This window comes from Echiichthys vipera, assembly GCF_963691815.1.
Source record: "Echiichthys vipera genome assembly, chromosome: 6".
Taxonomy (NCBI): Eukaryota; Metazoa; Chordata; class Actinopteri; order Perciformes; family Trachinidae; genus Echiichthys; species Echiichthys vipera.
In genome coordinates, this window is record NC_139831.1 from 20,703,428 (window position 1) to 20,727,236 (window position 23,809).

Sequence of the window (23,809 nt, forward strand, 5' to 3'; positions counted from 1 at the left end):
GCCTCACCTGGATATAGATGTAGAAAAAAAGGTTCCTCATCAGTGCTAACTTTTTTACTTTGTGACTGACTGAAAGTTTTTGGATAAGTGTGTGTGTGTGTGTGTGTGTGTGTGTGTGTGTGTGTGTGTGTGTGTGTGTGTGTGTGTGTGTGTGTGTGTGTGTGTGTGTGTGTGTGTGTGTGTGTGTGTGTGTGTGTGTGTGTGTGTGTGTGTGTGTGTGTGTGTGTGTGTGTGTGTGTGTGTGTGTGTGTGTGTGTGTGTGTGTGTGTGTGTGTGTGTGTGTGTGTGTGTGTGTGTGTGTGTGTGTGTGTGTGTGTGTGTGTGTGTGTGTGTGTGTGTGTGTGTGTGTGTGTGTGTGTGTGTGTGTGTGTGTCTCATGCTTTTCTGACCACAGAATTTGAATTCAGAAATGTTGGTCTCCTATTTTATGCCTTATTCATCATTTGGATAAATAAGGACCTTGGTTATGAATTATTTCAGGTGAATAGAGCACAGTTGTTGTTTTTTTCTTATTTTCAATATTGTGCTGTATTCAAAAACAATTATGTTTATATTGTTATTCCTATAACTTTTTAAAATTTAGTTTAACTTAGAATAAATTTAAGAGTAAGCATATTTGTATAGTAGCTCATTTCTTTTCTTTTAAAACAAATCTCTAACTGGTTTCTTTGTGTTAACTTTTGAGTGCTTGATGACAAACATTCAACTCTTACTACTTAAGTCCTTTATATTTCTTTATTGCTCACACTGGACTGGTGACATCACATTGAATTGAAGGCAAAAGTGACCGTACCTTTATTTCCTGGTCATCATTAACGGTACATTATATCACCTCCAGTGGAACTGTAGACCAAGTTATTGTGTTTCGGCCTCTGGACAAATGAGACAGAGTAAAATATTTTCCCTGCAGATTTTCCAGCCATCCTGTCAGTCTGTCAAAGCAGCCCTCTTTGCCTGCCAGATTTCTCTCTCCGGGCTTGTAGATGGAGAGATCAGTGTACTATGATGACTTTTAGCATTTTTTTCCTCCCGCTGTAATATCCCCTCTGATCCTTTCCTTACAGAAACAAATCATCGTGGACCCCTTGGCGTTTAGCGAGGAGCGCTTCCGTCCTTCCCTGGAGGAGCGCCTTGAAAGCATTATCAGTGGTGCTGCCCTCATGGCCGACTCTTCTTGCACACGTGACGACCGCAGGGAGCGCATAGTGGCTGAATGCAATTCTGTGCGCCAGGCCCTTCAAGATCTACTGTCAGAGTATATGGGCAATGTAAGTGTCTTACCTTTTTATTTATTACCCGTTTCCGCCACACTCACCTATCCAACTCTGTATCCTCAACACAGCAGCTCTCTAAATAATTTTATATATGCATTTCTTTATTATTCCTTTATTGGAAAATAACCAGTGTTTGTAATGCCTTGTATTTGATAATAAGTGTAGAAATCGCTGGAGCCATTTTTTCCATGTTGCTTGAATGATACCTAACTTTAGTGATAACTTGAGCTGCTGTTCTCACATGACAGAGCAGAGTGACAGTTTCACAGAATGCTAACTGACATAGTTACAGTATGGGAGGATGAAAGAAAGGGACACATTAACCCTTTCACCATACACATGGCATACTACCTTGGATTACCTTGGATCTGTCTTGAGTGCTTCTCTGATACATTTACATGTAGCATTTTTAGATTAGACCTGTCTAAAGTAACTAGTTTTCTATGGGGTTGGTGCATTTCTGGGAAACACAGATGGTAAATCCTGTTTTTGTTAAACAAATAAGCTATTATGTCAGTGAAATCAACATCACTTTTTCAGGGTGAGGGTACAAATTGGTACAAATAGCATAAGCTTCACTGCAGTCCTGCATGTCAGAGGTTTCATTTTCAAACCAAAGAGACAAAAGTCTGGTGTCTCTAGTTGACAGTAGACATCATAGGCACCATAGTTACTTTGTAAATGCCAGGCATACTGTTTAAACTACCCCAGGTAACACAAGTAAGCACTTTTTTCTGTTGATTGAGTATTGGACTTTTTGTTTACCATCAACATATTTGCCCATGTATGCACTGCAGAAAATTAAACTTTCAATACAGGCGAACAGGACAAATAATGTTTACACACTGATACTGTTATCGATCGATCTATCTGGCAGATAGAACAGATTTAATATGTTTATCATATATCACAGTGTTCTATACAGTCTTTATTTGCATGGATATAGTTTGTTTTATTTTTGTTTTCAATGTGTTTGTTTTTAAAATTAGATTAGATTATTTCCCACACCTGTAGCGTTTTAGATCAATCAAATCAAATGGGTAGATGCAAAAAGAATGCCAGCACAGCGTGTGTAATGACACTCACTCGCTTATTTTCAGGACAGATGAAGTGTCTTATGAGCCGGTTCGGACTGCCGTGTAGTGTTCTCATGGTTCGTTTGGACCTCTGTGAACAGGGAAGTAAAAAGGCACAAGTTGCAGCAATGTCCTGTTTCTCAAATATAATCGGTGCTGTTGACTGCGCTCATGTTGCGATAAGAGCACTGAGTGAGAATGAAAATGCTTTCATTCATCTCTTTTTCATTTTGGCAACGATCCAACCTTCTGATGCATTAGCTGTGTCTGCAACATGTTGCCACTCATGGCCGTTTTGTCATTGGTAATGCCCACACTTTGACCACCCAACAACGTGTTTTTTTTCTTCTTTTTTTCCCCTCTCTACAACAATAACATCCACTTCACATTGATTGTTGTCTTTTTGTTTTCTGCGTTTGTCATGATGTCGGTATGAATGAATATTAATTTTGGGCATTTCATTGACTCTTTATAGGCATCTATGGGCGTGACATGAAGCCACAAAAGCTGCACCACATTTAGAGTTGATTGTGATTTATAAAGGGAAACCGGCGTAGGACGTGCGTGCACACTGTTTTATGAATCCCAACAATTTTATGTGCATGCATGTCCTATGTTTTGTCCGTACACCACCTTTGAAGTGAATCCTACGCACATTTTTATAAATGAGGCTCCGGATGTGACCATTTCTTGGTCAGACTGACTCCTTGTAACAGCAGGATTTCAGACTGAGTCAATCAACCAGAGAAATGTCATTGCTGGGATAGTGCCTTTCTTTATTTATTACTATATATGAGATTGATGTGTTTTCTGCAGTTCTTGCTGTCCTTTTTAGAGGTAAAATCGTGCAAAGATTTCCCATTTGATCAGTGAAATGTTAGTGGTCCTGTGACTGTAATTGATGTCTGGCCGGGCAGGGTGTGAAAGTAGTACAAATTCTAACTCTTATCCAAACACAGCAGTGATTCTGTTAGAGCACAGATATCATCACAATGCAGTTGATTATTAAATGGAGGCTGCTAATTTAAGCATGCCTGACTAACTTACTTACTACCTATAGTAATAACCTTCCTAAGTCAAGAGGTAACCTTACATTATCTAAATTCAGTATTTTGTGGTTATAAATGGGCCAATTTAGGACTGCCACTTCTGCTGCATGGCTGGGTTATTTACTTTAGCAGAGAACTGGGCAATGTCCTAAGCCTGCCGGCTTAATAAGTGGGCAAGTCTGCACCCAAAAGTAATCTTTGTCTACTTGGCCCTTGACCAAACTCTCCACGCAATGTCATGGAAATCTTTTAAGTAGGTTTTGAGGGATTCTTCTAAGGAACAGACAAACACACAGGACCAAAAACACAACCTCTGTGTGCAGATATGATGCATGTCTAGGTGGTACTTAAATATGAATGGCAGTTGCAGTAATCGGACATATGGAAAATGTTTATTCTTCCTCAGTACTGATGTCTTGTGATTGGATTTCATGGGATACATTGGGCATGAGAAATAGAATAATGGTCTTCAATAGCATGTTCCAAAACTGGATGCGGAGAATAAAACCAGCTAAGAAGGAAAGTGAATATAACATTTGTAAACTGATAATTGTTACAAAGTCAGTGACTGTTTTGTTTCATAGTGGCTCAGTTACAACACCATATTTTGTGTGTGTTTTCACTGGACATTGACAGGAAAAATGACAAGCAGTCAGATGTCAACTAAGTTTACATGTCATTTCCTTTCATCACTGTCCTGTCCATGCTCAGGCATCACAGCCGCAGTTGGCTCTCATTGCTCATCCAGGACACTGCAGGTTTATTTTAGGGTTCAGGCCATTCATGCAGCATCTCTGGTTTGCTTCAAAACAGGTTTTCTCCTTGACTGGACTTCTCGCTTTCACTTGTGTAGCCCTGTATGTACTTAAGAACTTAGATTTACAACAGATCTCATCACCACAGTGATAATGAGTGGACATGACAGGGATTTGTCTACTCTTTCGGCCAGATGAAGGAAACTGATGAGAAGCATCACTTGTCTTTGTCCACCTTGTGCGGTTAATGGCCTGGTGTAGCCTCTTAGAGCTGTGACTGACATGCAGTTAGCGTAGTGAGAAGGCTGGTGCCTTGACTTGCCGCCTTAAACCAATAGTAGACAGTGTGACAGGTAACCTGACTGTATCTGTGATCAAGCTTGGCAGACTAAACAAATCTCACATTGGCTGGATGAGGACGTATGTGCTCTCATTTTAAAGCAGAGCTGTTGGGTACGATGAAATATGTAATTCATGCAGGAAAGGAAATTGCCTCCTTGAGTACACACTATAGGGCCACACTTAACACTGATTTGGCTGTATGTGTTTTGATGGCCACAATTTTGTCCACATATTATTCAGAATGTAGATGTGACAGTACAAGTCATTAAACAGTATGTTGCCATTACAGCATATGGGTTTCCACTCACAGCTGAGGCTGTTGGATGGACTCCTAACTCATTTTCTTTTTCTCTTCCATCCCTTCTGTTTCTTTTGGCCCTCCAGCTACACGTTGTGTTTACCCCCCTGCTCAATTTTTCTTCCTCTTCTTCAGACTCTTTGACAAACATTCTGTTGGACATCTTTACCTCAGGATCTATTCAGAAAGACATTTCAAGAATTGGAACTTGGGCTTTGCACCGTTTCCCACAGGTTGAGAATATACTTGTGCTGGTAGGCGTGTGACAGTGCAACGTCTACTCCAGCTAATGTAACAAGTTTAAGCTTGCTCAATGTATTCTGTGTTCAGATTCCTGGCCACACCTACACAGTGAGAAGGACACAAATATATGTATAAATTTTTTTTATTTATTACTAAGTCTCTTTAAAATGCATGCAATATCATTAATAAATCCTTTTTAAAAGAGTTCAGAAGAATTAAAAAATATCCTATCTCCCTTTTGGGAAGGGCAGTTCGCTCAAAGAGATGTAGATTTTCCTTTACACCTGAGAGCCAGGAGCGGGCCAGCTTCATTAGGACTCTCTATGTGAGTCCAGCACCTGGGATTCCGTGTATCCAGTCCGCTGCTTTCAGAGAAGAAAACTCCCGGCAAAATCAAAAGGTCTGTGTACATTAAGAAATGACCAAAGAAAGGAATTTGGAGTTGATCTACCTGGGCAGGTTGTCCAAAATCATTCCATTTTACTACATTTTTTTACATTTAAAAAGAATCTATGTTGCGAACTATGTATTGAAAAAAATTATAAATTAATTTATTACCACAGCAGAGTTGAGGCTGTGCAAAACTATGATTAGCTGAAAAGAAACACACACGGACATGCACACGCACACACACACACACACACACACACACACACATTCTCGCTCACACAGCTACAAGACTAGAGGACCGATTGATTAATTGAAAAAGGTGTTGGAATTCTACATCTGTTGAGTAATGTAAATAACGTCTGTGCAAGAATCGGCTCTCTCCTATTTTTAAAGTGATTTTCTCTAATAACAGGCATTTTATGCTTGGAGTTTGTATTCAGAATACATCTCCTCAAATGGCGTCTAGAAATATGCAGGTCTCTAGGCTTGTTGAAACAGGGTATTCAGCGGATTATGTGATTCTGCTCTGAAATTAATGTCTCCATGAAGAACAGTGATTGGGCTAATAAAAGCAATGAGTACAATGACCAAAAAGCTCAATTTCAGTCTAATACACAACCTTAACCGTACGTGACCATACATAACTATTACATTTTGTTTCAAAGGTAAGATGTCAGATGTTTTTATTTAACAAAAAATTTTGTTTTTACATTGCCTTCATTTTTGTTATGTTCTTTTAAGCTCAAATTTTGAACTGTCCAAGCTGTGTGTTAATGTACTATGATGCAGCACATTTTTAGGGGGATGGGTGTATCCTTCGGTTAAATTATCAGGGAAAAGAAGGCTGACTTTGAGATTTGGGGGATTCTATAATATATAGAAGCAGAGATTGCATTAACTGAATATTTTCAGTCATTGATGGATTTGTCTCTAACAATTACGGAAAACTCTGAAGGCCGTCCTTCGTTTCTGACAGATTAGAACCCTGGGGGCTTGTCTTGTGATTTAAGGTAATTCACACCTCCAGTTAAACTGAAAACTTGGAGGATTTGGAATCAAAGCGAAAGCAAAAGTGCCTGTTTGGCAGTATTTCACATTTAAACCCGGTGCTAATGGGGGAACCTGATAATGTTAATGAGGCAATCTGTAAACTCCTGGCGGCCGCCTCTCATCCAGAATGCAATGCTGGTGCGCTCGCTCTGTGGTGTAAGCTCGGCCACAGAGGCCAGAGATCAACAGATACTGCTGATATCAGCAGCCTAGTGTCCGAAGTTTCTCTTAAAAAGCTAACTAATTGTTAGGGCACAATGGCTGCAGTGTTTTTTTTTTCTTATTTAATGTCACATTAAGATAATTTAACAAGACTAGGATAAGGTTGTCTACTCAACCAGTGAAGGGGGAAGGTGGGGGGTGGTAATGAAGCCCTGGCATGGCCTCATTTATTCTATATTGACATCACAGTTTGGCATGGCACGTGTTGAGGGTAACTGTGTCTGCCACTTTTTATTAATAATGCATCTCCAGTTCCCATCATCTGTCATGGTTTTCTTTCACAGAAGAGTGATACTAGGTTGCTTTGACATATTAAGCTACTGACATTTACATTCCTTCAACGTGAAGTGATGCATTATCATTTGGAGCTGGCTATTGCAGTGGGACCCCTGCGTCTCCCTTCACTGGATTTATTTTCTGGTTTTCCTAATACAGTCCTCCAACTCTGAGCTATTTAGCATTTCCCTTAAAGCCAAAATAAATGAAGAATGAACACACAGCGTACATAGGCAGGGCAGAGTGTTTTTTTTAAACATGCTACACAGACTCCTTCTCTAAAGTGGCGTTTCTACCAGCTTCACTGTGTGCATGTTGAGTTTTGCCAAGTGTTAATGCAGTTGGTTATGCAGTGTTTGGAAGTGTGGGTTATATTAACTAGTATTGACTTAACAGGATCGGACAAGATAATGGATACACATTGATTTCGCTGATTTTTTTTAATGTGAAATGTAAAATCACCCACAAGGTTGCTCTAGTGCCTAACATTGCCCTGTGGTACAACAAGACATACTGTAGGAATCTTTAGAATTTAATTTTATCCTTATTCCTCAGTGCCTGCATAGTTGCTGCTCATTTTATACAAATTAACTACCTGATCCTGTTCAGAGCTTCGTGTAACCTACTAAGAAAATGATAGTTACCTTTAGTTTACAAATCCTTATGTATGACAGTGTTTCCCACAGACCAGGTAGCAATGTGTGGTGCAGGGCTGTACATACACCACTTTTGGCGGGCACCTGGTCTGGATTTGCTTTGCCTTTTCTTTTGCTTTATTATCATATTTGCTTGGACAATCTTTAACCATGCCAGGTGCCTGACGGAGAAGGAAAAATGATACTGCAGCTGGACCAGAAACGCCATTATTTAACACAATTTCACGAGACTGATCAGTAGAGATGTATGGATACACTGACTGAACTCATGATTGGAATCGATTCACGATACTGAGGTTCACAATACAATGTTTTTAACAAAAAGTGATAAAATCTAAGAAATATATAGGCTATTTTCTTTTCTTTTTCAAATTAAGTAATGATTTCTGAGGTATAAACTGCTAAACAGTGCACATTTAATTTTGTATAAATATATATATATATATATATATATTTTTTTTTAAATTAATTTTAACTAAATTGACCCACATGGTCAGAATGTAGTTTAAATCAAGAGCTAGAAAACTAACACACAATGTAGTAGAATGGTTCAAAGTGGAAGAAGGTGCAAAGGGGCTAGACCTGATGCAAGATCAGCGTGAAAGCAGTTTAATTTATCTAGTTGTAATCTCATCTAAATGCATAATTAAAACAAATTACACTCTACACAATGTAACAGGGAAAAGATTTAGTGTCCCCAAGGCTTTTCGTATATTTACAACCTCCATAAAACATTGGTCTGTCAGTAACAGCCTGTCAGGCAACGTTTCCCAGACCTGGCCCTTGATCTTTTGCTGGTGAATTCTAGGCTTTTTAATTGGCTTTGCTGGCAGGTAGATAAGATACACCTCTCTCCCGTGCAACAGCTAAACAGGATCAAGTATTCCATGACCTCACAAATGACATTTTGTGATGCTACGACTGTAGTCTAACTATCCCTTTTTAGCAGTTGTATGGGTGAATGAACTTAACCTATGGGAAATATGCTTGCTGCATGTTTGTCTGCTAATGGATGATTTCATTAGCAGTTTTGGAAGCATTTTTCTGTACAGGTTAAAACATATTACTAAAATATATATATATATATATAATTAATTGTTTGACTCTCTAGTCTCTTCCCCATTTGTTGTACAGTCCAGGCCCAATGTGTTGTTCTCACCATAAAGTTGCAGTACTGATTTAAGTATGCAATTGGCCTTCAATCCTTAAAAGCTCTCTTTGCTCTGTTTTGGCCCTTGGGATTACTTAATTCCTCCAAATATCCCTTTTGTGCATACATGGCAGATGTGATGCTGCAGTGCAGTCTAATTCATCTCACATTCTTCTTTTGGATTGGAGTTTTATTGCTCCTAAGGAGTGAGGAAAAGTAATTTTGAAGGTTAAAGGAAACCCCTTTGATTGCTGCTAATGTTTTCCAGTTCTACCTCATCCCTTCAGCTGTGTATCTTAACTAGGGCACGGCCGATGGGATTTTTGAGAATGATACTGATTTTAGAGGTAAAACTTCTCCAATTGCTGATATTGTGGCTTGAATGAAAATAGACCGTTCTGTGTAGATTGTGAAAATATGACTGCAAAGGTACTCAGAAGGCTGCTTTACTAAACAAATAACTTTACTAAAGAATATTTAACATAATTATACTTTATACACTGGAGATCAAAATAAGAGATTAGTATCAAACTTATTAATACTTGATTTATTCTAAAATATTGTTATTTTTTTATTGTTCATAACTTGATAGAATATCCTCTGTGGCTATACCACTACTGTACTAGCATGTTTTTTACTTCAGCACTTCAACAAAAACTTTTATCGTATTTTGTGTAAAAAAACGGTGATTAAAATTGGAGACCAGGAACCACTGTCAGAAGAGAATATTTCAACAATGTTTTCTTAGGGCTATAGGATTCAAAAATGAATAGGAAGTGTAGAGGCCCTTGCTTTGAATGACTTCAGAACATCTGCACCCACTGGACATCACTAGTTTCTCACTCTGCTCTGGTCTAGATCTAGAGGATTTCCCCAATGTTCTCTATGGGGTTTATGGAATCTGGGCTGGCCATATCATTGTTTCAATATTCTTAGCCCCAAAAACCTGCATAACCTGTTTTGCAGTTTGACAGGAGGCATTGTCTTACATAAAAATTGCGGACTGATTTGGAGACAATTGCAGTGAATGTATTTCATGTTGCCAAAGGAGGTTCACATACATATTTGCATTCACCCTGTCATGTAGCTGTACAAGAGGCCCTACTCCTGCTGCAGTTGTTATTACGATTCAAGATTAAAGCTTTTAAATGCAGCAAGAAATTGATCCTAACTTATAACTAAATATACTAAATTCCACTATATAATGTATATTAGGGCTGCAGCTATCACATCTTTTTGTAATCAAGTATTCTGCCGATTATTCCATCAATTGATTGAGTAGTCGGATAAAAAAAAGTATATAATTTTGCGTAAAAATGTATATGCAAAAATGGTCCGTGTGGAACATTGATCCCTGCACTGCACAGGCCACATAATGCGTGAGGTAGGAATTAAACGAATCATTGAGGCAGAGATGCATCTTTGTAACCGTCTTACTCTAGTAATTGTTTCAGTCCTAATGTATATGGTATATAAAGATAGAATTAAATTTAATAGATCAGCCCCATTGCCACGATACCTGATCCAGCGATTTGAGTCAATATTGGCCTGATATCAGTATCAGATCATTGGATCCTTAGTAATCATTACTTTAATGCCTAGAAATTCTGTATAGTTGTGTTCACGAATGTTTTGTCTGGGTCTGTGCTAACCTACCGTTGATATGAGTAATGATTCATTTATCAGGAATGTAAAGAAAGAAGATGTAAATAGCCAATGTTTTTGGTTTGAGTTGGTGTCTTCTCAAAAAAAAGATCAACAGTAAATTATTTTAGCATTTTGCTGTTAGTTGGTTTGCTCATTCCTCTATTTGAATCTGGATCCCTAAATGATGGGAATAATACATATATTAAGAAGGTATTTGCTGATGAAGTCCAGATCAATATACTCTTCCGAGTAAGCATTTTCTAGAGTTATTGGAGGCAGAGTATGTGAAGCATACATGGGCTCGAGTACTTGAACCCTGTCGACTACTAATGCCATGTAGACCCTGACTCATCACTTTAGGGCTTCCCCACCTGGTACACCGCAGGTTAAGTACTGAAGCTTGATTTTTGCAGACCTCATCAAAATAGAGCAGGTAAAATCGAAATGGTTCTTGCAGTTGGATAGCAACATCTGTCTGTATTCCTCACAATGTTTCCATCTTTCAAAACTCTAATATGCTTCATACAGTAAGTTGCCTTCAGACAAAGTATATCTGTAGGACTGTATGTTTGTCATCACATGTAATGACATCACCTTAAAAAAATTCTTAAAATCCTAAAAGTTAGGCTTTTTTTTATTAAATCAAATTTCTTTAATGAATGTTTTGGCAGTTTTGTCATCATAAATCCATATAGGCAACATAATAATCCAGTAAGGGAATAAAATAATAATTGCACCCATTGGCTTATAGCAGCATTATGCAATGACAGGAACAATGCTCTGGAGTTATTGGATCACAAAAGTTGGAAACAATCCTATGCAGCCACCACTGGAATCTAATTCTACAAATTGTATACATCACTCCTGATATTAGTGTAGCTAAATCTTTATCTGCAACTCTGCAGATATGCCAGGTATAAACAGAATGAATACACCTACAAAAAATAAAAAGACATAATTTGAATGTTAATGACTGTGCAGTAAGAAAATATAGGCCAAATCCAATTTTTTTTTAAAATTTTGTATGGTGTCCCGTAAACAAAATATTACAGCATGATGTGTGAATGTGATTGTGACTACACAGGTACCGATTGTTATCATTTGGCTCTATATGTGGTTCAGATATTGTCAACAGCACCACCAATACTACAGCATCCCACTCACCACCCAAACTCCCACTTTAATAAGTGCCTGTATTCTTCATGCTCTACTTCTGACTTCTGTATGTAGATTTGTAATTGTGAAATAGAGACCCTGACATGCATTTTTTTTGTTAAAAACAAGTCAGAGCAAAAACAGAAGTAAAATGTATTCCCTCTGATGTGCAATCAAGTCAGATTTTTAACTCCGCCCCTCATATAGTTTTAATTCACTAATATTTAAAGATTGTTCAGTGAGCGTCATTGGCTAGAATAGTCAGGGCTCCAGACTATTTTTTTTTACTAGGAGCACTGTGGCCCCCAACTGAAAATTTTAGGAGCGCAACCAGAAATTTTAGGGGCACACACGGTAAATTATAATAGATGCAGAAATTACAATGTGCGGTTTCAAATTTTGTGTCACATTTTTATTGTGCTCTTTTGAAGATGCAACATATAAGGTAAACCGACAGCACCATCACTGTCATGACAGTAGCTACAATATAAAAAAAATAATAATCATACATTCAGAATAAGGGGTGTGAAGAGATGCAACATTATTTTAACAATCTTTACAAGGGGTTGATTTTAGCAGAGAGCTGTGATGGTGCTGCAGGTGTCTTTTCACAGTACTTGTGTTAGCCATGGTGTAGCCTACAGTACTCACGGCGGTAAAGTGAGATAAGAAGTGCTTTGATGACCGTCACTTGCTCATCTCACAGAACAGATTTGTTTCCATTTTGTTAAGTGGATCTACTCAAGACCGAGTTTTCTCCCGCTGTATGTGTTTAAAACATATGGACCTTAACTACACTGAGTGATCAGATCAGTTTGTGTGTTACCTGCTGCTTAACTCGCTGTTCTGGCAGTAGAAGCAAAGTCAAACAGTTCATCACTGTTGATTTCTTCCCATAGAGCTGACATAAACTATTTTGGTTAAGTAAATTTTTGATGTCACTCGGCCCGGGAGCTGCAGAAAGACAGCAGAGACCGTCTGTCCCAGCTCGTCACATACGGAGGCTTCGGTTCCGTCAAGTCCCAACACTGTGTGCTGCGTGTTACATGTTAGTGCCGTCAGCCCTGTAACACAATCTTCTTACAGAGCTTACATATTGTCCCTGTCTTATCTGTCACTTTGTTGCTGTTTAGCCACTTACATATTGATATGGTGAAACATCTGGTTAAGCATGTGCGACTAGACGTAAGATTCAGTCACACACTCAAATTTTGGTCGCAGTCTGGAGCTTTGATAGTGCATAAGTTGCTCTCTGGTCTCTATTAAATGCCAAATCTATTGATTGTCTCATTGTAATGTCTCCTGGCAACAAATATCTGTTTAAATAGTTAGTTTGACTTACCAGACAACAAGTGGGTGTTGTCCCTGTTCTAGCAAAGGTATCTATATAAACATAAAATGTGGGGAAACACAATTCTTTCCACGTATGAGTGATGCATTTTTTTAACTTAATTTGCATCCGGATGGATGACTTTGATCTTTACATCATCTACAAGCGATCCGCTTTATTTTCTAATCTGTAGTTGTTCATTTGTTAAAACCTTTTGTTCAGTTAAACAAAAAAATCACATCAATACACAGACAAAATGTACTTATCTGGAGCATGACAACTGTCAGCAAACACTCAGATGATAATAGGCACTAAATTCACAATCTCACATTTTATCTTGAGGCTGATGTGTCCGTTCCATTACTCAGAATATTTCTTTTCATTACTTGATAAGCTATTTCAGGAGTGCTGATATAAAGAGTCAGTTAAAGATTCTCTTTATAACTTGCAGAAAACACTTGTTTGCGACACAGGTGGCTGTTGGTGAACTGCAGTCAGCATCCTGTTGCTTGTGTGTCATATTTCACATGTGATGTTGACATTAGCAGACTACATTTAGCTATCACTGTCAGCCATAGGCTAGCTGAAGAGAGGCAGGGGACTCTGGAGCGCACAAAACGCTCCTTTGGAGTTTCCCGGAAAAACTATCCCGAAATCTTTACACAGAAGTCGGTCCGCAGGCTTTTATGGACAACCGAGAAAGATGACGAAGGTCTCAATTTTCAAGTTTAAAAATTGTAATAATACATGTAATACGTTACAAGCAAAACCTTTAATCGATTATTCAATGTAGTCAATTATCTGAAGTATTTGCTGCTTTCATCTTACCAAATGTTTGGATTTAACACTTTGTTGAAATATCATTATACATTAATTATATTTGCGTTTTGGACTGTTTGGGAAAGGTTAAAAGGGGGATGGTGACAGGACTGACCCATTGGCTTTGAAAGGCAGATCAAAGACATCACTTTGGGTTCTTTAAACTTGTGATGTGTATTTGTCATTATAATTAACCAATTAATGGAAAATATAATTGAGTAAGTAATTGATAATTAAAACAATCAATAGTTGCAGCCGTCTATTGAAGCTTTTTCGACTCCTTCCTGCAAAATGCATACCAAGTAGACATAATGGTAAACAGCATAGATTGTTCTGCATTGATCATTGTTCTACTTAAATTCAGCCCACATTCAGAACTGTAAAAACACTGCATCCCCCGAACTGAAAGCAGTAGTTTTCAAGCTTCTTCACATTGTGGACCCCAGAAACAAAAGTTTTGCATAACAACGTAATTCACTTTTTTTAATCATCATAAAATATGATGTAATCATTGTTGACATGCATTGATGGAAAGGAAGTTAGAATGGAATGAATCCCTCAACAGTTAGTGCTTAAAACTGTGCCTAAAAATATTAGAAATTGAGACACATACAATTTTAACAATGTACTAATGCATATCAACCTCATCAAGTACTGGGTCTGTTTCGGTTTGCCCAAGGATTGCAATACGATTTATACATTAAGTAAAACTGTAATGAAAGACCAAACCAAGTTGTGAGCATTCATCAGTTAGCAAACACTCTGTAAATTATAACCATTTTATTTAAAAAATATATGTTTTGAGGGGAAAATGATTTTTTTTTTTTTTTTCAGTTTGGCACATCTTTTTCCACTATACAGATATGAAATTGTACATATTACAATACAAAAGGAAATGGGAAGAGAAAAGCATTCATTTTGCACAAAGAGGTTGGGTAAGAGAGAGGGGATTGGGTCATTTGTTTTTGTCTTTTTTTATTTTTAGGCAGGGTGGGGACCAGGGCTAGAGGATGACAAGAGGAAACAAAAACAGTTTACAAAGAGCCAGAGTGCAAAGGGATGCATATTTCTACAAATTTGTGGATTTTCAGTCACTTAGTACAACTGTAGTCTTAAACAGTGAAATGTCAAATGATTGACAGAACTTTATAGGGATTCCACATATATCCCCACTCTTGGTGTTATCAAAAATGAGGTCTCATCATGTTTGCTGAATGACATTAAGAAATTTTCAACTCAATTGAATTTTGAACATGCAAGACAGATTTGAAGGGCAGTAGTAAAAGCAGTGCGAAGCTGGAAGAAGACACAATTAGAAACAAAGTGGAGGTGCTTGACTTTGGAAATCAGTATAATGTGTATGCAATGTTTTTCCATTGAATTCAAATGTGAAGTGTAACAATTTTTGGTTGACACAAACAATTTCTTAGAAGTTGTAGGTATCCTGTGACCATGTGTGCAGAGACATTGACACAAGTATTCATTTAGAATTCATTGAAGCCAAATGTTGACAGCCTCAATAAGGAGACAAAACCACATGGCCCCTCCAGGCTACCTCTAGGGGGCACCAGCCAACAAACTGCACCCCAATTGCTCAAAGCCACATATCTCGTTTCCAGATGCTGTGCTATCATAAGCATCTTGTTGTCTTAATCACTGACTTGGTTGAGATAAAAGTTGAACTGTGAAAAAAATACCATATTCTAATTTCCATTGTAAAGAATTCATGAAAATGCTACATTTTGAGTGTTAAGACTCGTACTTCATCTTGCTGTACTTGTTGTACTGTTAAGACAGTGGATAGCTCAACAGTTTACTTGTAATGAAAGTGTTGCTTCTATGTGATCAGTGTGCATTTCAAGCCAAAGGGGCTATGACTCAGTATAATTTCATTCTCTAAAACTTTTCCCAGGAAGGTTGCTTGGTTTTAATAAACCAAGACATTACCCCTTCGTTATCCCTCTCCATCGTCCCATCAATTCCTCTCAATCCCTCTCTCTTTTACCCTGCCCCCACCACCAAACTGAACACAAAGAAGTGCGGAGCTGCGGCAGCAGCTTTAGTCTGATGCTAATGCACATCCTCTCCCTACTGCATACAAATGTGTCCTGACCCAGGCTTGCTGTTTGCTTATCACTGGATCTCCATTTTCTTTCAGGCTATTGACCGCAGTTTAACTCGACACTTGTGACTGCTAACGAAAGAGCGGTAATAACATGTATCATTCACTGTAATCCCATTTTAATAATGTTAATGACAACCCAGATTCCATAACAAGAACAATGTCTTAAAATGAAAGGTTCAACAATGTTTTTATGTTGTACAGAGGATGAGTCTACTATAACTATGTTTGAGTGGCTGAACAATCTAAATGTTACTGGATCACTGGTGTGGGTGACAGAATATTAGATTATTTTTGCCCTGCCTTAATTGGTTCAATCTTGAGCCTGTCAGTCCTGATTAGTGTGTAAGCAGTAAAGAGCCTGGGCTACGAGGGAAAGGTTTTATTTGCAGAATGAAATGTTCCTATCTCTGCTATCTGGCATTTGCACTGGTCATTACCCTTTTACTTGCTACCCTCACACCTCACACCAGCTCATTTGTATATTGATCCTAGTATATAATAGCAAATCAGCAAAATGTACTCACTAGGTTAAGTTGTTGAAATATTATGGTCACAGTGTGTATGGCATTTGGGGGCTAGAGATTCCATGTACAGGTCATTGTACATTTGGTAGTCTAATATTTTGTTCTCGATGTCCAAGATAAGGAAGACAACCCTGTGTTTTTGCTAAGCAGCGTCGTATACTGGAGATGAATCAAAGACGAACAATGCTTAGTGTTTCCCACAGGTTGAGAATTTAATGTGGTAGTTGGCCCTTGTGAGCGAGAGTGTCCGCATACAACAAGCTGAAAAACAGCATTGCCTTTACAAGCTAACGTTGATTAAAAAGGTACTTTTTCCAATGTATATGTAATTGAGCATAAATTCACCATTTTGGCATTCTTTTTAATCGGTACACGCTTGTTTGTGCATTTCCACACATAAGAAATTTTGGATGAAATCCAAATTTAAAAAAAGAATCCCCTTTTGGCTTTTAGGGGTGGGACGCCAAAAATAAATTTAGTAAACACTGAGAGACCTTTGATCTGGAAGATTATAGACTTGCCAAACTAACTAATGTCTGATTTGGTAAATGTAGTAACATTTGTGTACACTGTATAACATTTTCAGGATTTATTTTATTTGTAAAGTAACAATAATTACATGTATTTTTCAGTTATAATTCAGAATTTGATTTTGGTCTTAGTGCCTTTAATGTATAATAGCTCTCTTTGAATGAAACTATAAAACAACATTCTCATAATTAATCAGATTAATTTGCCCCAGTGATTGAGTGATTGGCGTACAGTGCCTGTGGTGCAGTTACAAACATGATTTCAAATATTTACTTTTCAACAGAAATAAGACATTAATCACATTTCTCCACTTATGTATTCCGTTTGCAGAGGGCCGTTTGGCTAAGTATTTTCTCTGTGCTGCAGAATATAGAGACGATGTGGAGACAAATCTCACAGTTTACAATTTTCTTGTTTAAAATGATTGCCCCTGCCTGATATGAACAACCTTGCATTCATAGAAAAATAAATTTGTGACTATCTCTACATCATCCCCTAACTGTCCAACTTCTGTCATTGTAGTATTCACCATTTCTCACATATTCTCAAATCTCACTTGTAGAAATTATGCTTTTTACAGAAACTGGAAAAAAATAAAATAAAAAAAGCAAACCCTGTATCATCTGAAATGGTCAAATGGCAAACCATATGCTCTAGGAATAAATAAGAGTTCATACTTCACACTCTTTGTAAGGCAGTTGCTGACACTTGCACTGCCCATAACCATTTATGATCACAAGTGCCCCTTCTTCATGGCTGGGCTCATACTCATTATAGGGTACCTGTGTAGCTAGATCTGCCATAGGCTGCCGCTGTTGGGTCCTCATCTGTCTGCGGTTCTGAATAGCTGAACAGTGGCGTATCCGGCGCAGGGTGGGAGGGCAGCACTTCCGTGAGATATACACAACGAAAATGATGAAAAAGAATGAAAATAGAAGGGCCATAGTTCCAATGATAACCCTATGAGTCATAACAGTGTTGTCCATTGCAGAGAAGTCTTCTGTTGCAGCTGCCTCTTCCAATGTAGCAGTAGTTGCTTGAGCAGTGCGTGGTGTTGTTGTTGTTGTGGTTGTTGTGGTAGTGACTGTGGTAAAGCTCCCCAAATCCTCGGCATAGTCCTGCGTTTGGGTCGACTGCATAATTCCAAACAGGGAGCTTGTGATCTCTGTAGCCATAGTAGAGTCTGTGTTTGTACTAATGGTCTGTACAACTGGTGCTGAAAAATTCTGGCAAAGCTGGAATCCATAAACAGCATCAAGTATCTCCTCACCTTGGGCATATTCAGGACTATGGCAGAGAATGGAATGTTCCCACCTTCCCTTAAAGGTGCTTAGCCAAGTGGCCAGAGAGCAAATCCTTTTGGTACATTCCCAATAGTTGCTGGACAGCCCAATGGTACCTAGAGACTGCCACATATCCATGACTTGGGGATCCAGACTGCTTAGTTTGTTGTTATCCAGCAGCAGAATTTTTAAATTTGGCAGCGTTTGAAACACATCAGATGTAAGGAGACGAATTTCATTCCCTGTGAGGTCCAGCTTCTCTAAAGTGGTCCAGGTCCACTCCATGCCACATGTCAAGTTGCTGATTTTATTCCACTGCAGATAAAGAAACTGGAGGGCAACAAGGCGAGGGAAATGGGCCAAGTTGATCTTGGTCAGCTGATTGTGCTCCAAGTGGAGCTCTTTAAGCTTAATGAGCCCAGCAAATCCATTCCGGGCCAGACTCCGTAGACGGTTGCTGCTTAGGCCCAGATATTCCAGGCTGCGGCAGTCCCAGAAAGCTCGAACAGGTGTGGTACGAAGTAAATTGGAGCGGAGGTGGAGTATCTGGAGCTTCCTCAGTCCATGAAACAGTTCTGGCTCCAATGCAGTCATCTGATTAAAGGACAGGTCTAGTATCTGGAGATTGATGAGGTGGATGAAGGTTGTGTTGGGCAACTTGGTGATACGATTGGAGCTCAGATTAAGGTCCTTAAGCTTGTAGAGCCCTTGAAAGGCATCCTCTTGAACTGTTGTAATCTGATTGTGGTCTAGATGTAGCCAGGTGAGCTGGCTGAAGCCGTAGAATTGATCAGGACTGAGCTCAGTGATGCTATTGTGGCGTAGTGACAACCCCAGGGCCCCCTTGTCCACACCATCTGGGGGTGCCTGAAGCCCCTGGGTGTCGCAGTAGAACTGCAAATCCTCACAGCGGCATTTTTGAGGGCAGGTTGTGCACGATGCAGGAGGCAGCAGGCACACTAGAAGCATGCTGATCACACACAGACACAGAGCCACTGGTGCAGGTCCCACCAATGGCCACCTTGAATGGAAACCTGGGTGGGTTCAAAGATAACAAAATGAACTGCGGGGCGGGAATGCTTATCTCTGCAGAGCACTTATTACTAATTCATGGTGACGATTGTGCTTTTTGTGTGTGCTCTCGTTCTAACATACATACACCAGTTTAGATATTTTACATTGACAACTTTCACAATGTACGCAAGCGTGATTTCTTTTAGCTTACATTTAATAGAGATATAATTCCACACCCTTTTTATTAACATTTAGCATATTTTATTTTCACATTTAGTGCTCAGTAAATACAAAATATACAAATTCTCTAATTTTGTCCATCAGTTATTGATGTCTTTCGTAGCTCAAAAATGCTGTTGTCCTTTGAATATTTTTTTTTAAATTATAATTTATTTCGTTTTTCTTTTCTTATGTCTTCATCACCTAAGAAGTCTGCTATCTAGTACAAATGGTAATTAAAATGTATATATTCCCAACTCCTGTGTCGTTGAAGAAGGAAAAGAAATGAAGGACAATTGCAGAAAATAGACTAGGCTGACGAGCTTTTAGTCCTTAACCTCCCTCGCTTTTACTTGTATTCCCTATTCATGTCCAGACCTGACATATAAAGGGACTAACTTACCCATTCTTTTGTGCACATCGGAGGCTGCATTCAACTGTCCTTTTCCGCAGACTCTTGGAGCAACCAGATGGAAGAAAAATCCAAAGGGAAAAAACCCTTTTGACTAAGCACAAAAGGAATCAGCCTCTTTGGAAATAAAGCAATTCTGAACCCACCCAATTGAAACAAAATATGAAATTCCATGTCCCAAGATGATGGTTATTCCTGTTATTTCGCTTAGTCCCATAAAATCCAAGCTTAAAGACTGGGTTGAATCTTTTCCTTCATCCCACAAATCCTTGAAATAAATATTTATTTATTTTTTTAAGTTGATCAGTTGCGTCCAGAGCGACTCCGGTGAACAGACCCCCCTCCCTCTCCTTTTTTTTCCTTTTCTTTTTTTTACCCTTTTGTTTCCCTTCAACCGCAATGATGTCAGCTCAGATGGTTAATTGAAGATCAAGCGCTCCTCTTTCATGGCTGTGGTCTTCCAACCTTAACTTGTTGATGGCAGCCAGGGATCCTGCTTCCGATGCCGGCTCAGCCTCAGCATAGCCTCTGCAGAGCTGTGAGCGGAGTCCTCGTCTGCTAGCTGAGACGCAGGGGGAGAGAAAAAAGCAGAGCAGGGAGTCAGGGATGTTATTCTGTGCTTTTTGTTGCAGCCACTCACTGCTACAGAGTGGTGGCAGCCTGGCGTCGATCATCACTTCTGTTTCTCTCTCTCTTTTTCTCTCCCACTCTCACAAACACCCTCTCACTCTCTTGCTCAGTCACTTGCTTTCTTCCTCGCACACACTGCTTGTGCACCTCAGTCTTCCTCCACCTCCCTCTTGCATCCCCACTTCCCTCCCACTGGCTCGTCACCATCAGAATATTGATATCTTGAACGTGTTGCGGCAGCTTGCTCTTGAAATTAACCACAGCTGTAAATCTCAGCCTCGCCTTGCTGTTCTTCATGCGCTATGTAGGAATGTACACCAGAGACATAAACAAAATAACAAAAAAGCTAAACGTAGTTCCTTACATGTGGCTCTAGACATCGTAAACATAAGCATGGATGAACAAAGATATGCTCCATTTTCATCTCTCTGTATAGGAGTGAGTATGCTATAGCAATGCTAACCTAGGATGTTTGGTCTATATTCATAATTTACATATCCTGAGTGCAGTGCTGACATGTGATGTATGGCCAGCTGCTCTGATGTTAAATTAAGACAGCTTTTAACATGTAATGGACAAGGCCAAATACTTACTCAACGATGTGAACCACAAGGTGATATCAAAGAAATTAAAATGCTAATATAAATGTTTTTTTCTTCTCACATTAAGCAAATGGATTTTATTTGTTGCTTTGTTTCAAAGAAAGCTACATTTCAGTATCAGTTAGATTGCTAAACAGAATTAGATGTCTGAAGTTCAGTGCATGAAAATGCTGACTTTTCCTTAATTATTTACTGTGGGTGGAGATGTGAGGGAAATTTCAATAACCATAGTCTGAAGCAGCTAAAGACTGGAGCTAAGAAACAACATAAAGCACAGATAATGTTTTCTTTAACTTTGGCACTTTAACATATTCTATTTCAATTAAGCATATTTTACTTCAACCTGATTGCTAGAGCCCACCACACCCCACCCTTATGCTTGTATATTACTTTCATTCACTTGCTGTGATGCATTTGAACTCTTGTTGCAACTGTTAAAGGCAATAAATATTACTCAATGAAAGCAAATAATTTCCACTGTGTGCTTCGGCAGTAGATGATAGTGTAAGAGTAACAAACTGTAAATAAAATCTGTATGGATAACTTGAAAATGATGTTACTAAATTTATTCTTCCTAATTAGTTTCATTACATCATTTTCAGATCTTCAGACAAAACATGCATCTTGCTGTGACTTTCCAGGTCACTTGATCAGCATGCTGCTGTCATTCACATTAATTGTGGTAGACTACATCTCCCGCTGGGACTTTTCTGCAGAATCTGAGAGTGGAAAACATTGGGGGGGGGGGGGGATCTTAAATCTCAGGAGGCATGATGGATTTTCCCTTTATGTCATATGTGCTAATTTCCCATTTGCAATTCAAGCTGTTTAAAAAGCATTTTTAAGGGAAATGATGCAAAATTACAAATGGACATTCAACCGGAGCATGAACTTGCTGAAATAACAAAAAAACAATATCATAGAACTCTGTAATCATTTGACACTTGGAGCAAACTTTATTTCCATTGAATTTTTCCATAATCCAGTCGAGTAGTGGTTTTGGAGAAAAGGGATGTTCTTAAATCTGTCCCAAAGGAGATGGATAGAGGCTCACTTGAGTATCATAAAAGATGCCTCAGAGAAACTGCCTCCGTAATAAGCACCTGAAGAAGTGCTTTAGAACCCTCTGGCGTGGAAATGAAATATAGGCTATGCGTGAATGAAATAGGATTGAGAGAGTATGGGCAGAGCTGACTAAAACCCTACCACACACACACCCTACTCACTGCATCCAACCAGCACAAAATCCCAGAGGATTAGTGCCGTTGGAACTCCCTGGCCCCTTTACTATGTGCACAACCCCCCAATGGGCAAAGGGCAGTGGGGGATGGGGCAGGTCAATGCCACCACCATCTATGGTGTTGTACCGTAGTTAATTTGAGCATGATAAGGGGGCGAACAGCATGGTCCAACTGGTTCTTTGCCTTTTCACTGTTGCCCTTTCCCGTTCATCTAATTTTACTATTCTCCAGTATCTGTCTGTCTGTCCATCTCTCACTCTCTCTCTCTTTCTCCCTCTCTCACCATCTCTACTTCCTTCCTGAAAATTTTCCACATTTCGCTTGAGCAGTTTTCAGAATGTGACTGAACATCCCTCTGCTCTGTGGGGACCAGTATTTAGGGCTTTGACTGCTGTTTAGTATTTAGCTGTGTCTACTGCACAGTTAGCCATGTGTTGTAAATTGTAACCTCTTAAACCTTTTAACCAGCACAACATTTCATTATGAGAAAAAATGCTCTGTTGGGAAGAGATGCGAATATTCTTTTCAGTGACTTTACATTATTTGGGTTCAGTCCTGTCATGTTGATTAAATGTTTTAAAACAGCTTTTCATTGTTGATCAAAGAATGGATCAAAATAGTTTTCTGAAAATGCTGATAATATAATAATGATTGTCAACATGTCAACTTTCCCCAGGCATGGTCAAAGTGCTTTCGGTGAAGAGCAGTGTTAGAAATAGAGATAAAACGGATAAACAGACCTGCAGACTTTCAGTCGTCATCTAAAACCCGGCCCAACAGGAGATAAAAATGGTTGTGATTGGTCCGTAAAATGGAAATCTGTCTGTACTGTAATGTACCAACTACAATAATTTCCGTCCCATTTCAAATCTGCCCTTCATTTCCAAAATCCTCAAGAAAATAGTCACTACTCAACTCCACTCTCACTTATCACTAAACAACCTGTATGAACAGTTCCAGTCTGTCCTGGGGCCCCTCCTTTTCACCATTTACCTTGTTCCCCTTGGCAATATCTTCCGTAAGTACAACATCAGTTTTCACTGTTATGCGTATGACTCCCAACTCTACCTCTCCAGTAAACCCACCTCCACCCTCACCCCCCATACCACTTCTATTCTTGTTCATAGCCTCGTCACTTCTTGTCTCGATTACTGCAATTCTCTCCTCTCCGGTGTTACTCACAAATCCATCCATAAACTCCAGTTAGTCCAGAACTCAGCTCCCCGCATCATCACAAGGACCCCATCCAACCACCACATCACCCCCATCGTACAACAGCTCCAGTGGCTCCCAATAAAGCTCCGCATTGAATTCAAAATTCTCCTCTTAACATTTAAGTCCGTCCACAGTCTCTTATTTGCACTGTGCTGTTGTTATTTTTACCTGATTTGATCATTTATTTTACTCTCCATTTTTATCATTGTTTGTGTTGCACTGTTTTTAACAAATGTACGGTGTCCTTGAGTGCTTAGAAAGGCGCCTATAAATAAAATGTA

General features: G+C 39.0%; 2 protein-coding genes across 2 annotated transcripts in view; one reads left to right on the top strand and one right to left on the bottom strand.

Moving 5' to 3' along the window:
- ctnna1 (catenin (cadherin-associated protein), alpha 1) overlaps nt 1–23,809 on the top strand; it is an 88,206-nt gene that overhangs the window by 22,005 nt on the left and 42,392 nt on the right. The window contains exon 7 of the mRNA XM_083915563.1: nt 1,065–1,268. Coding sequence (XP_083771689.1) covers nt 1,065–1,268 — 204 coding nt within the window. The remainder of the gene's footprint in view (nt 1–1,064; nt 1,269–23,809) is intronic.
- On the bottom strand, nt 17,584–23,507 carry lrrtm2 (leucine rich repeat transmembrane neuronal 2; the record flags this gene model as incomplete). Its single annotated transcript, XM_083914889.1, has 4 exons — nt 17,584–19,229; nt 19,832–19,934; nt 20,549–20,770; nt 23,307–23,507. 4 exons carry the CDS (start codon nt 23,505–23,507, stop codon nt 17,584–17,586), a joined length of 2,172 nt encoding a protein of 723 aa, XP_083771015.1.